Source organism: Amyelois transitella, chromosome 14 (genome assembly GCF_032362555.1).
Source record: "Amyelois transitella isolate CPQ chromosome 14, ilAmyTran1.1, whole genome shotgun sequence".
NCBI lineage: Eukaryota > Metazoa > Arthropoda > Insecta > Lepidoptera > Pyralidae > Amyelois > Amyelois transitella.
This window is the reverse complement of record NC_083517.1, coordinates 4406421-4421006: the sequence shown is the minus strand read 5'-3', so window position 1 is coordinate 4421006 and position 14586 is coordinate 4406421. Positions and strand designations below refer to the sequence as shown.

The 14586-nt window shown below is 32.2% G+C and overlaps 1 protein-coding gene across 1 annotated transcript; it reads left to right on the top strand.

Annotated features, from left to right (window-relative positions):
- Positions 1 to 389: 389 nt before the first annotated feature.
- On the top strand, positions 390 to 6648 carry LOC106130876 (nose resistant to fluoxetine protein 6). The gene is made up of 13 exons (XM_013329813.2): positions 390 to 581; positions 802 to 938; positions 1087 to 1299; positions 1603 to 1738; positions 2026 to 2134; positions 3060 to 3147; positions 3276 to 3451; positions 3782 to 3967; positions 4431 to 4601; positions 4826 to 4967; positions 5113 to 5299; positions 5423 to 5565; positions 5874 to 6648. The coding sequence occupies exons 1-13, from the start codon at positions 518 to 520 to the stop codon at positions 6120 to 6122; spliced, it is 2001 nt and encodes a 666-aa protein (XP_013185267.2). The 5' UTR covers positions 390 to 517; the 3' UTR covers positions 6123 to 6648.
- The last annotated feature ends 7938 nt before the right edge of the window (positions 6649 to 14586 follow it).

Sequence of the window (14586 nt, the reverse complement as noted above, 5' to 3'; positions counted from 1 at the left end):
TTTGTAAATATGCAAGGAGAGTATGAATGGAAACGTTGAAAGGTTTGCTAGACGAGGAAGGCTTACACGATTTAATCAAATAGAAGACGTCTTGCCCAAAAGGTCAAGTTAAGAGTGTGGATTAAACGAAAGAAATTTCTGTATCAAGTGGAAATATGTAGTCTGTGTTTATGTCGGGAAAGAAGCATGATTTGATTTTACGCATCTTCTACCTTATGACGTTAAATCTTCGTTTACATCTCTGGACCAGAGCCCAGTGGTCGGTTTCTTAAACATATTGTACCGATGGGTTTTTCTGCGACATGCGGAATCCTATCTAGCTATCTTTTTTATGATCATGAGATAGCGATGAGTTATATTTTGGTGAATTATTCAACATTGCACCATTGTTGATTGAAGTTTTGGGAAATACATTGTATTCTGAAAATAGTCTGAAATATATTGTAATTTCTGATTTCTCCAAATTTTTCTTTGCAATTTTAAAAAGAAATAAGAATAATATAAGAATAAATCGAGAATGATCAAAGTTCTGATTTTATGTTTACTTTATTTTCATAATAATTTTGCTTTTGACTTGGATGGTGAGTAAGAAACAGTTACTTTTATTAAAATGTATAAGTACAAGCCTTCAATCTGCCCAAATCAAATTTGACCACGAGAGGCTAGTTACCTAAATGTCATAAACAATTTTATATATACTCTGAAAAAGCATCAAGTTAAACAATTGTATATGACTCTAGTTCATACTTTGTACTTCCATAATTTTCTTTAACATAATTTACATCTATTATAAATTTGTAGATGCGCAATACGACAAGATACCTCCTCTATTTTCACTCGACAACTACCACAGTTGTCTTCTTAACAATGGCACTTACTGTTTAGTTAAAGTTGAGCTGTTGGCGGATTCCTCCAATAAACTACTCAAGCTATTAAAGGTAAAATAGTTTATTAAATTATTTGGATAAATAGTTATATAAAATGAAGATTGCATTTAATGATATGGCGCAGATATTCGCTACATATTTTTTTATTAATGCCTACGATTGTGGAGCTAGTCTTATTGTAATTATTTATTATTTTTAGAGCTACACAGAATCAAGTCTTATCACACATTATAACCACACGTATCAGGAAAAGGGAATATGCGTATCAAGAACGTGTAGAAAATTTATCGATGACAAGAACCTGGATTCACAATCTGATCTCCAAGATGTTCTGGACAAGTGTAACAATGAGACCACTTTCGCAAAGTATGGTCTTGAAGCCAGGGTTTCTGATATATTTTACTGTGATAAGGTAAGTCTGTGCGGTTTTTTTTATAAAGCATTGTTTTATTTTGACAGGCTTCACAGAAGGAGTTCTTCAATATTTTAAAATAAAACTTAAGGTTATTCGATATTTTATGTGAAGTGTACATTAATCATAATCTTGTCAAATAACCTAGGTAATTAATGGACCCCGGACTTAATAGTAACATTACTAACGCTCAGAATGTAATCAGGAACACTTAGATAATTCTTATTTTCTTTTCATGTAAATATATGAAAGTGGGTAATTTCACATTAAATCAAATATATTAATGATTTTGAATTAATTTAGAAAAGTCAGAAGGAAGACAATTTTTTTTTTGATTGGGCAGTATTAACACTATTACTCATTATTATACTGGTGAATGTTACTGCAACTATTTACGATCTAATGCTAGATGAAAATTCAAGAAATGATTTGACTAAAGGTGAGCATACTTCTATTTTCGTACTTACACTGTGAACCTATGAAACTATCAATAGGATTAGATTTCTGCTTATTAAAAGAAAGGACTTGTGAAAAAAAGCTAATGAAATTTAAGTTAATTCGTTATTGCTTCGCTTCATGTACGTCATAATACAAAATTAAAGATTTTATAATCAAGCAGTTTCCAGCCCCAAGGAAATAATTTTGTGGATCTTTTTTCGTGGATTATGAAATATATATCAAAAAGTTGTACATAATTAAAGATGTTAAGTATTTTAAAATTTTCAGGCCAAAAAATATTATTATGTTTCTCTTTGAGAATGAACTGGAAGTATTTATTTTCAACAACAAAGTCAAATCCGGACAAGCCAAGTCTAGATGGAATTAATTTTGTGCGGTAAGTTTTTTTGTTCTGAATATTTTTAAGGAAAAGGTGACTGAACCATAACGCATACGCAAAACCAACAAACGTAAGTCTTTGTTTAAAAAAAAATATTTTATCGTAGTAACAAAAGAAGAATATAGCTTTTACCCGCAGTTTTGCCCGCGTTAATTTATATACACGCAAAGTTACAAGATGATTGATTCAGAAGATAACGTGTGAAGAGACAACAAACAAATACACCTATTTTCGCATTTATATTATTATGGATGTTGTAAAGTGCCGTGTGGTTCCCGGCACTAATACAAAAAAGAATAGGAACACTCCATCGCTTTCCCATGGAAGTCGTAAAAGGCTTACAAACTTGGGATTCTTTTTTAGGCGATGGGTTAGCAACCTGTCACTATTTGAATCTCAATTCTATCATTTAGCCAAATAGCTGAACATGGCCATTCAGTCTTTTCAAGACTATTGGCTCTGTCTACCCCGCAAGGGATATAGACCTGACCATATGTATGTATGTATATTATTATTTGGTATGTCGCGGTGGTGAAAATATAATGCTTCATGTTTTAAATTAATAATATTTTATTTACCGCTAATTAATAGTAGCTGTTATAGAAAGTTTGCTTTCAATAGTTACATTACGAAATCAGAGTCCCAACATAGATTTCTCATCTCAGAAGTCACGCGCGAAAACTAGTTAACAATTCTTGATAGTATCACGTTTCTGTTTAAACTTACTTGATGTTTGAGTTGTATGTGAACTATCTAGAGGAGTTCCAAAATCATGCATAAAACTAAAAAGTTTGAAATATTATCACTTAAGGTATTTTCAAATAATGTTTCGTTTAATTTCTTTCAATGCTCTAAAACTTATTGACTTGTCCTAAAAGATTTTTGTATGATTAGACTCATTATCCATAATATTTTCTTTTAGTGTATCTGCTTCTTACATGATGGTATTAGGACATGTAGTCTGGGTACACACGATGGGTTTTATTGATAACCCTCATGATTTCGAAAGGGTACGTATAAATCATTTTTATTCCTTACCTTCTATCGAGGATTATATTTTTTATATTAAAATTATATTTTAAAATGTGGTAAAAAGAGAAATAAGTTGAATACCTATATAATTTCATTTCAATTTCAGTCATATAAGTTACCCCATTATCAAGTAATCTACAATGGTATGATTGTAGTTCAAATATTTTTTGTACTCTCCGGTTTTCTTCTGATAAACAACATACAGCCATTTTTGGACAAACACTCGCGGTCTGCATCATCATGGAAATTAATGTCAAAAATTTTCTTCGTGAGATATTTAAGGTAAATATAGTCATTTATTTATGCGGCTTAAAATTGATCTTTAAATTGACTTTCTGGTGAGGATTTATATGAAATATCAATCATTTTATTTAATTAGACAAACCATTTAAAATAGTCACAATGGCTTGCCAATGTCTGTTATTGTCAAATACAAAACTTATTACAGGTTTCAGAAGCATGACTGTCTTTGAATTTTAATACCTATGGAATAAGTACTACATAAAGCATCAAACATTATAATAATGACTTAAAAACTATAATCAATGATTAGATTTATAAACTGAATACAATTGTAAAAGAAGTTTTTGAAGCTATCTGTCTCAATTTCAGATTAATCCCGTCACTCTCGGTAATGTTAGCTTTTACCGCAACGTGGATGAGATTCATGGGCTCCGGCCCTCTCTGGAACAGATACGTCACGCCGGTCGTTGGGGACTGCAAGAAGTACTGGTGGACCCATCTCCTCTTCATCAATAACTATGTGAAGGAAAATAAGTTCTGCGCGATACAAACATGGTGAGATTTTTAGGTTCATCAATGAGAATCCCAAGTTTATTAAGCCTGCAATTAGTTCTTTTTTAAAAAAAAAATTCAAATACAAATTTTTGTTTGCATAATATGAGTAGGTACAACAAGGTGTTCATCTTATATAACAGTTCTTAATTAATTCTTAATTAGTTATTATTAGATGAAGGGCTAACAACCTGTCACTATTTGAATCTCAATCCCATCTTTAAGCCATACAGCTGAACGTGGCCTTTCGGTCTTTTTGAGACTGTTGGCTTTGTTTACCCCGGAAGGGATAAAGACGTACTTAATTAAATATTATAAAATATATTCTTGTATATTTTTTATTTAAATATAAGTGTATTATTTAATTGTATTAAGTTATAATAATATATTTTAAGTTAAGTATCAACATTTGGAAGAAGACCAATATAAAAAGTCCATACAAATAAAAAATATATTACCATTTTAGGCACATAGCGGCAGACACTCAAATATTAATTTTGGCAATAAGCGCATACTTATTAACGAAAAAACACTGGCGGATGACGATGTTATGGGTCCTGTTGTTGTTGTCATTTGTGCCACCAGCATTGCATGTATTCTTTCAAGACTTGAATGCTATGCTTATCAAGTCCCCGGAGTAAGTATACCTACCTAGAAAAAATAAAAATCAAAACATTGTTTCATTGTTCAAGCTCAACTTTTGTCATAAATCATTTGGTTTAGATATATTTAGCAAGAAATATGATTCATTATCAATAATTTTTACATTTCTGACTGCAACTCGAACATTTTATTTTTCAAAATTAATTTTAAGAATAGTACATTTTTAATAGTTATTAATATGCATTTGTGCATTTTCAGGTTTCTGCGGGACCTTGAAGACATAAATTTCAATGAATCATACGTATTCGGACATAACAATATGTCGTGCTTTATACTCGGAATGATAACTGCTGTCAAATTATATGAATGGCAGAAGAAACGTATAGTGTTTAAGGGAAAGGTAAAACTCTTGCGATATCTGTAAAATTCATTTTAGAACAACTAGAGTTACTTGTTAAGTATATTCAGTATAATCCAGTTAAAAAAGTCATAATAAAAGAAGTTGTATTGTAACTATAATATTAATAAAATTATTCCATTTCCAGCTTTATGTTCTTCTGTTCCGTCTCTGTGTGCCTGTCATAGTCTTCTGTTTCTTTGCTGGCTGCATGTTCTACCAAGAAGATAGTCGCACTCCATTGTGGATCAGAATCATCTATCAGAGCACTCATAGATTTATCTTTGGCCTTCCGACCGCTTACATGATCATAGGATTCGGAATGAACATTGATAGTGAGTATAAATAGTGAAGACGAATATTTGCAATTTAGCGTATTGAATAATAGTGGTATAAAATGTGTTATGATTATTTTAATTGTTTTTTTAATTATTCTGTTTAATTGTCTATCTTTTCAGGAGTTTTTGGTGATTTCATGCGATGGCCCGGTTTCGCGGTGTTAGCTCGGTTAACGTATTCAGTATACTTGTTACATATGAACTTCGTGCCTCTAATAGCAGGCTCCAAAACACAACTTGAGCACTTCTATTATTTGACCATGGTTAGTAGACATTTAAAAAGTTGACCTCCAAAGCAATATTTCTCAGTGTACCCAAAACCTTTTATAGAACAGCAGTGTCAGAGCAGTGCTAAATTTTAGCAATGACGTTTATTAATATTTTTAATTTATGCGAAAGAGATACGTAGCATTATCTAGTTCTTTTTATGATTTGTTTTGAATGCAATGTCAGATGAATATTCTTTAAAAATTATTTCTCATAATGTCGTGATTGAACGAAAAGTTAATATCAGACATTCTTCATGTAAAATATTGCTGGTATATGTTCTAAATAGTATTCTTTTCAACAGATTGTACAGCATATGGGTATCGTTTTACTGTCGTATGCATTGTCAATACCATTCTTCCTTATGGTAGAGGCACCGGTTGATCCACTTATAAAGGTCCTTTTAAATCCTTCTAAAAAATTAAAGGACGAGAAAATGGATGGAAATCGAGACATTTTAAATGAAAACCAAGACAACAAAAAAGTATGTGAAGAAAGAAATGGATTATATCATAATGAAACCCAATCCAACGGTATTAAAAAAAACCATTAGCTCATCAAATTACGCTATTAGTAAATAAATTTAGGATGTAATCATCAGAGAACCAAAGTGGCTTTCAAGTCTTCCTGTGGACAATATGCAAGGCACGTTAGGAAGAAATTAATTATAGGCTAAACATAATTCAGTAAGTTACCTATAACTGATTTCTTTATATCAGCCCTTTATTAATCAAATCATTATAATAAAGATCGAGGAAACCGACTCTGATAGTTTGTATGTCCGTAGTAGACTAATGAGTCCGCAATAGACTTGATGATGCTTAATAAATATACTTAATCTTGTTTAAACCATTTACATAAACAAAACAAGCAAGCTTTAGTGTTAGAGTTGTTTTTTGTTGATCAGACAAAACCTAACATATATTTTTAATTGAGTATCAGATCAATCATATTTTGTACCTAAATGAAGATTTTTATAGGATAATAAAAAAAAATATTATTGTTTTAACAATAATTTTGTGTCATAAGTGTGGCATTAATGATTTTATAGTAGAATTTAAGGCTTAATATTTGTTACATAATAGAGAAATATTAGATTATTTTTTTGTTTTTTTTTTTTATACTTGATATAGTATAATTATGATACTTTAGATAAAATAAACAATATTTGTCATTGATTTTCGAAAAGAACCTTCATATGTTATTTCGAACATCACTATAAATTCGTAGTAAAATCGCGAGTGACAGTTAATTGTATTATTTCGCAAATTTTATTGCGTGTGGTTGAATTATCACCGCGATAACGACGTACCTACACAGATTTATTTTACCACTTACCTGAAAACTGTCGATGCGATATTAAATCTGTTTACATAAATTTTACATTATTTAAATTCATTCTACTTGTAAACAAAGGTATATTTATTACTACAGTATTTACGCCTGCAGATTTGCCTGCATTTAACTAAGTCACAGTGACTCTCAAGGGGATGTCGCGTTTACTTACGCATAGGTTTACTTTGTACAAGTAGAGCGTCGCGTCGGTAGTAAGCTTGTTGCAAAGATTCAATCCTACCAGTTTTTTTTAGGTAAGGTTCATTGCTTTAATTGCTTACCAATGCTTGTTAGATGAGAAACATCGTGAGAAATCCTGCACATTCGGGCAACTGCATGTGTATCCAAGATTCAATATGGCGGCGGCCCTAAGCTTCAGCTAATGGTTACGGAAGTCATACGGGAATGGCTTCGTGTAAATACCTACCGGATCGTGGTCATAAGCGGATCCCGCGCTCCTTTACAGATTGATGAGGATGCGACCAGGGTGAACCACACCAGGACTAATGCTAGAACGATGACGATTTAAACTTGTATTTAAAACTAGAGTACGCCCGCTGATCCGCCAAAAATGAAAAATTCCGCTTATTGCCGTCCCGCGGGAATTTTGGAAAATCCTTTCTTAGCGGATGCCTACATCATAGCAACTATCTGTATGCCAATTTCAGCTTCATCGGTCCGGTAGTTTGGGCTGTCTCTTGATAGATCAGTCAGTCAATCAGTTACCTTTGCGTTCAGCTCAGGGGAACCTCTCAACTAAATCACTTAATTTCATCATAAACCTTCATATAACATACAAGGAACTTAATGTTCGATATCCTATGAAATACAATCGCCTGCGTTTACATCATAAGCAAACTTTCGAAGCATTTTATTTCACACGCGGGATTCCTTTTGTACGAAAACTTTTATTGTATGTACAGTTAGCGAACAAAGTAGAAAGGTAATTCAATATAACGTCGTATTTTTTTTAGTGATATTCTGAATAAATTGTTACATATTTCATAGCTGTAAAATGTAGATTCATATTTAATATGGCAAAATAAAAAAATTAATTTACGATTTTCAAAATTTCGACAAGTTCGCAGTTTATAAATATGCTATCTCATAGGAATCTATGGGATGATATATTTAGAGTGAGGTAACATATCACATACACTCTTAAAACTAAAATTGTATTTTAATGCACGTAAGAATACAAATACGTCAACAAAGTTGTTATGGATACCACATTCAAGACAAATTAAATATTTCTTTATTACATACTCCATTTTTTTTCCACAAATAATAATATTCCACCGCGAGAAGCCTGTATAAGCGATTTCACTAAACACAACAGATAAAATAATGCCGAATTCATAAAATCTGAACATCTATAATTTCTTTCGAAGTCTTTCTTAATATTTCAATTTCAATTTTAGTCTCAAAAAAAAATGGTAAAAACAAGTTTTCACTGGGTTCAATAATAATAACTTACCATAGAGTAGAAATTCGATGTTCACTGACTTGCTGAGTTCATTCATTTATTATTTGTGTTTTACGAATCATTGGCTTTCAGTTATTATATTTGATAAAAGTTATTGAACATAACTGCTGTGATTAATTGAATTAACCTATGCGTAAAAAATATTGTATTATGTCTTTGATCGCCGACGAAACTTTTGTCTAAAAATGTGTTTTCAGATGATAGTCGCCATAGAAATCCATAAACTGAAATAATAATTATTTAAATTTCAATGGTGCCGTGTGGTTACCGGCACTAAAAAATAGCACTCCATCTTTTACCCATAGCTTAAGTAAAAGGCGACTAAGGGACATGCTAATAAACTTGGGATCGGCGATGGGCTAGCAACCAATCAATATTGAAATCTCAATTCCATTAAAAAGTCATACAGCTGAACCTGGCTTTCGGTCTTCTGAAGATTGTTGGCACTATCTACACCGCAAGGGATATACGTGCGTTATATATATGTATTATTTCAATACTTATCCTCAATAAATCTTGGCTTGGCTTGGCTTGCTTGTACATACTGCAAATTTTCTTAGTCTAAGGTAGTCCAAATTCCAGCTACCTGTTTCATCAACCATTCTTTTATAAACGCTTTAGGATCACCCTGGCTCTGCAAGTATTTTCCTTGCAACGTTCCAATTCACACTGTTATTTTGATAGTGATAATTTTCTCAATAAATTATGCAGAGCCAGGGTAAATATTCTCGCCCACTAGAATGCCTCAGGCAAATGTAAATACAATTTAACCTTTATTTACCGCTAATATTGCTGACGATACGATCCCAGGGGTAAGGTGGGACAAACATCACGATTGAACACAACTTCTTAGATATAACTTGTTGACAACGGCATTTCCCACGCGTATTACTATAGTCTTTTGTCATACAATATTGTTATTGGAATTATGTCAATACTTTGTATTTTTAATTCTTGAGAAGCCTGCGTAGGTTCATACCTACGCAGTCATCTGCAGCTTTAGTAACTCAGATGTAGATAAGCTTTTGTAATAAACCGTGCCGTGTGGTTCCCGACACAGTTTATTACAAAAGTTTATCAAACCAAAGAAAAAAAAATTGGACAACTCCATCTCTTTCCCATAGATGTCGCAAAAGGCGAATAAGGGATAGGAAAACACATAACTTACACGTGCGCTACCAGACAGAAAAAGTCATGTATGTAAATCAATCGGTATATCTACATCAAAGTAATCTGGCTTGTCTGTGCTCCTTGTTACAAAAACATACGGAGTTAAGCCTCAAAAAATATTGGCCACGATTTATCTTTGCAACACAGCGCTTCAAGTAACCATAAAGAGGGCAAGATGAGGTTTCTCATAATAGAAAGAAGAAAAAATCTTATATAAGGAGAAAAACAAACGGACCGTGAACACTGTTCCCGATTCCATTCGACCATGATTTCAGGGCTTTATATTAAGCCAGATGTCCGTTCATCTGGAGGAAGCAAAAACTCATTTTAAAAAATTGCCATTATTTCGTGGAGTTTGCTTTTGAATATAGAATACCTGATATTAGGGTGCTCTTACATCAACGCTGTGTGCAAAAGAATTTGTAAAGATTAAAATAATATCACGATTTTGTGGTTTAATTTAAACTTTATGAAACAGTTGATTAGCAAAAAGTCCAACAAGGTTATTTTCCATGACTTTGTTTTCGGGAAATTTTATGAATATTTTGTAATATTGACGATAGCACTGCGGACAAAGAAATAATTTAAAATGTTTGTACCATCACTGAAATGACATTAATTCTTGTTTAAAGAACTTAATAAACTTTTATTACTAAACGCGTACATAAGTTTCCACTTTTCACAAAGCACATGAGAGTTCTCCTTTGTTGAACAGGGGCGCGAACAATAGGAAATTCTTTATGTAGACACGAACTAGCAACACAATAGGTGTTAACGATTTCTCGTCTCTTATCAGTACGATATCCTGGTAGTTTAAACTTGCTACCAGGGGAGGAATACTCCTCCGTGTAATTGAGTAGAGAGTTTGGATTAATTGAGGCAGAAATGTATCGGAAGTGTGGAACCAGTGGCGCAAAGCTACGCAGGCGCGGTGCTGTCCATTCTCCTCAGTAGCATCAAAACTTACACACGGCAAGGGTGCGTTCAAAGCTGTTTTAAATTTCGGACAGCAAAAGTATTTTTTAAGATCACGTTGCCGCGTAATTTCAAAACGCTACGTAAACGTGGTTTCGTTCAGAAACATTGAAAATTAAAGTGACTGGCTATTTCTTTTAGTTTTTTTTTTGTTTGTCTTTATTTGTGTGTTTTTCATTGTGTTACTAAACGAAGGAATGTTTTGTTTTATTGATATATTTTAAGAAGTGGGTGAAAAACACCAGTTCATTTGGTAATAATATTTATTTGTAATATGCGGGCACGAGGATTTCAATTATCAGGTATGATAAATAAATTTTCTTAATAGATAATAAATCATAATTTCAGTTGATATTTTTCATTTACAAGGAAATAATATAATTAAAATTGGTTATTAATATTTATGCGATAGTAGAAAGGCCCGAAAAGTTAATTTTTATCAACAATTTTATACAAATTTATAGATCATAGAAATCTATCATAGGAATTTAATACGTAAGAGTTGGAAATACTAATAACTTTCGCAATAAAAATTGCCAAGATAGATATTTTTTTAAATATAAGACAAACGACTGACCATAAAACTTTTGTAATTTTTTTACATGTCCATTGTAAAGTATGACATAAATTGATTTGCCTGGGATTAAAGATAACAGATTAAAATACAATCTTAAGAATATATGGTTAGTGATAGAAAGTGAGTGAAGATAAAAGACTGTGGGATTTGTACCTGGGTTGCTTATAAAAAGTTCGGATTTAAGGCCAGACATCTTAATAACTTGACCACCAATCCTAACAAAATTAAATAAATTATATATCTATATTTTTAATCCACAATGCACAGGCATTTTGTATAATTTTTAAAGATCGTTGCACAAATAATATATGAACCCAATTTTCCTATTGTACCTGTACTTTAGATGCCAGTTTTCGCTTTTAGTAGCCTCAAAGGAATGTACGTACTTACATACTTACTTACATAAAAGGATTATATGTCTGTATGTTCATTCGTTCTTTATCCTTCACGGGGTTGAATACCCCATGAAGCCACATTCTAAAAAAGAGTGGCGCACAGAATAGCCAAATGTACCATTGGATTTTTGTATAATATAATTTATTATTCAATTTTGTTTCTTTTAATATCTATCTGAAAAAATTTCAACGGTATTTAACCAAATGTAAAAACTAAAAATCATAAGCGAACATAAAAACAGGTATCCAACATTTCGAAATATTCCTAGTATGTAGTATTAAAACAACAGTTACAACTTCCTATTTGTCCATATGTCGCTCGATTATGTAGTGTGGTTTATCTATCGTTTTCCAATAATTGAGCCAAACCATTAAGTGTTAAACTAGAGCCGATTTGGTAATAGATTAGTAACGATGAAACCATTGACTAACGGTTAATCGAAATAAGTTTAGGTAAAACGGAATCTAAATACAAACGTAAAAGATGACTTTAAATTAGAAGATAAAATTATTAACAAAACTTTAAGATGAAACTGGAATTTGATAGGAGTTATTTAAGTTGCTTTTGTTGTGTTGAAAATCTTGCCAGTCTTATTATCTTCTTCAATAATATCAATGATGACAAAGGAACAATTTGAAAAGCGAAATAAAACAGTTGGCTTTATAAATTTCACATAAAACGTATAAAGAAAAGAATTACATTATAATGACAAACTCCTATGTTAATCAGCGAGTGACTGACAGATGAATTTTTAGCTGAAACTACTAATTTGAAACTGAAATTTGTCATAAATATTGTGTAACGGGGATAATTTGTTTTTTTTTTTTTAATTAGACAACAAACAGTCTTACATAACTTATTAACAAGATGTATGTTATCCCGAAAAATCCACGGGGAAAAGAAATAAATGTATGCGGGCAAAGTTGCGGGATTTATTCCTGAAAAGGAATAAATTTAAAACTGCTGAAAATAAAGAGATTCGACAAGATTTAAAAATAAACTAGTTGCTTTTTTATTAGTTCACAAGTAAATCTGAAAGATGTAACATCTGCAAAAGATGTTAAGTCAAAGTTGTATTTACAACTAACAACTCACTCCAATGTTCAAGCTACGAATAACTAAGCAACTTTCCTTTGCTCGGTTTTAATTTTATATCAAGTACTTTGAAGAACTGGAAATCTCATCACATTAAATACAAAGAAATAAGAAAAATGCTGTTTAAAGTAAATATAGTGATAAAATTGAAATTTGCAATAAAACTTTAAATACTTACGTGGTACGTACAGTTATTTTATAGCAAACTATTCGGTAAATTGAAAACAAGTCTAAATCACATTATTATTGTTACGGCTTACGGTAACAGCAGGCAACACTAGTTGCAATTCCTTGACGTTTGCTGTCCACGTCAAACGACTTCTCTTGTCAACTCGAGCGATCGGTTTACCGTATTGGCATAAATATGTGGATATCTATTTTTTTTTACGACAAATTACACTCAAAGTTAGTTCGAGACTTATGTTACAAGATTCCAAAATAAACGATACTGTATTTTATAATATAGACTTATCATTAAAGATAAAAATCAAAAACCCAGGCCAATTAGAAAATGTTTCTCATAATGATAACTATATAAACTAACAACGAACTTGAGACCTCCGGTGTAAAAGACAAGCGCATTACTGCTGCGCCACAGAGGCCGTCATCGAATTATATTTTTATACAGTCCACTAGCATTTATTTGAGTTTACTACATCAAGAAGCAAACATATATAATTAATATTAGTAATAGATATAAGCAATTACGCATGTACATATGTTACTAATAAAGGTCTAGACGATTTTTTTACTGTACTTAAGGCTGGTTTTAGTCTGACACCGGCAAGACGTCTCATTTAGCAGCGCGTTCCAAACCGTGCGTTTGACCGTCAGAGAGCTGTGAAACAAGTATCAGGTTTCGTTGCAAAGTACAGGCACTTTGGCAACGCTGGCGCCGGCGCGCGTCTTACGACTGGCGCGTTTGAGCTGCGTTGATATGAAACGGGACTATTATCTAGTGTAATTGTAACAGCACGCGTGTAGCCGGCGCTGGTTAAACGCGTGATTCTGAAATCAGCTTAAGTCTTGATAGCAAAACTCTGACAAACATAACTACTTTGGGGCTATCTGAGGATGAACATGGGCTGTTATGGGAAGCTGAGGATTAAAAAGGGCCATTTGAAGTCGTTAATGAGGGGAAATGGCTGGTCTTATAGTTATTTATAATATTCTTAAATTTATGGTAGGTACAGTAATATCTTTTTGAACAATAAATATGTTAATTTCAAAAACGCATCCGTCAGTGATAAAATACCTCTTTTTAGGAGGGGTGGGCAGCTAGACTACGCTTTTTCACTAGCCACAATCCCAGCATATTTGTTCGCTTCATCCGCAGTGATAATAAATTCATTAAATTCTATTCATCACACATTTTCCTTTAGTAGTTTTTGTGTGAAGGAGTTACAAAACATACACACATCCTTATACATTTTTATAAACTTTCGTTTTTATAGTACTAGTCTGATAAGTTGATAAACAAGGTGTTATATTTTAGGAATAAACTATCTGAATTTACAAAAAATATTTTGAGGTACAAATTTTAAAGTATAATGTTTCAAACAACAAAGGATAGTTCGTGTTGGTTTTATTTGCAAACGTATTCAGTGGAATGTCAAATGAAAGAGCAACTCGATTTTTTTAGAAATTCGGCACATTGTTATAGTAAAATACATGTTTTTGAAAATAAAGCGAGGGAAAAACTTTGTTTCAAAAGGAACATTTTCAGAACTAAAGTTGTCTCTAGCGTGAGTCTTTGATAAAAAAAGGAAAATTCCTCTAGGCAGTAACTTCTAAACTGGGGCGGTGGGGTCGGTCTCTCTTTAGGAGCTGAAATATTTATAAGGTAGAGGCGTGGAGAGGAATTTCTTGAATAGATTTAGATCATCTCTCCCTTGGGACCTTATATTGTTGCTGAAGGAAAATATTTGACAAATCTATAATATTAAAAATTTAATAGATAATACTCTGCAATATATTTTGAAC